The following is a 1,094-nucleotide window of genomic DNA, read 5'->3' on the forward strand; positions in this document are numbered from 1 at the left end:
ACATAAATATATATATATGGATGCCCATATATATATATATATATGTATATATGTATATTATTATACCTACCAACTTACGTCAATATATTAGTGAATTCATCCTCACAAAAACGAGCTCACAAGGGTTTTTTCATATCCACTAACCCTTTCGCAGGTGTGATTCCCATTTGTCTGTTCTGCGGCGGGCTGTGGCTGCGTCCGTGGCCATCTAAGAGCTACTGGACCTTCAACATTGTGTACATCCAGTTTGTGATTGCGGTCAAGTATCTGTTCCAGTTGGAAGGCTGGTACTTCAACCAGGTTGGTTTCTCCCACGAGTTTATTTTCCGAACCGGGTTTTATTCAGCAAGTTTATTTCCGTGATTGATCTTTCCTTGAGTTTATGTCGAAGATTTTTCTGTGGTTCTTTGTCTCGCTCGTTGTCTCGGGGGGAGTACATGATGTGTAATGAGAGTACTGGGAAATCCTTTGAATGTGTAGTTGATATATTGGTATGTGGTTTAATATTGGTATGTGCTTATATATATTTTATGTGTATATATATTGGTTTGTGTTTATATACTAATATGTGATAATATATTGGTATGTGTTTATATTTTAGTATGTGTTTATACATCGCTATTTTTTATATATTGCTATGTATTTGAAGCCCACATCCGGATATACACTGCACACACGTACCCGTGGCTGATTCCAATTACAAATTGCTATTCTCGGACATGTGTTTATTTTTTGTTTATTCATTCATTTTATCTCGTTCTACATTTAGAATCCAGACAATAGGTACGTGTACGTCATAGGGATTCAGAAGCAAATGCGGGGCAATTTCGCCTGGAGTGAGACCATGGATTTGGCCCTGTTTGTGGCTATTTTATACCACCGCCACATGTCCGAATTTTTGGGCACATGGGATGATAAAGAGCACAAACGAATCAGTCAGTTGCTCACCAATCCGAAAATACAGGACACTAAAACGGCCCAATTCGGTGAGTTTGGATATCCAGTTTAGTTGTTTGTTCCGCATTGCGCGAGTTTTAGAAGAAAGGATCCTAGTCTACGCGTGGATCTGTGTTGAGAGGTAGGTGTTCTAAAAC

General features: G+C 38.7%; 1 protein-coding gene across 1 annotated transcript; it reads left to right on the forward strand.

The window, feature by feature from the left end:
• Positions 1-814: 814 nt before the first annotated feature.
• On the forward strand, positions 815-986 carry SARC_16935 (hypothetical protein; the record flags this gene model as incomplete). Its single annotated transcript, XM_014288963.1, has 1 exon — positions 815-986. A coding segment is annotated over one exon (172 nt), but the record flags the coding sequence as incomplete, so codon positions are not given.
• Between the last annotated feature and the right edge of the window lie 108 nt (positions 987-1,094).

Source organism: Sphaeroforma arctica, assembly GCF_001186125.1.
Source record: "Sphaeroforma arctica JP610 unplaced genomic scaffold supercont1.9308, whole genome shotgun sequence".
NCBI classification, from domain to species: Eukaryota; class Ichthyosporea; order Ichthyophonida; genus Sphaeroforma; species Sphaeroforma arctica.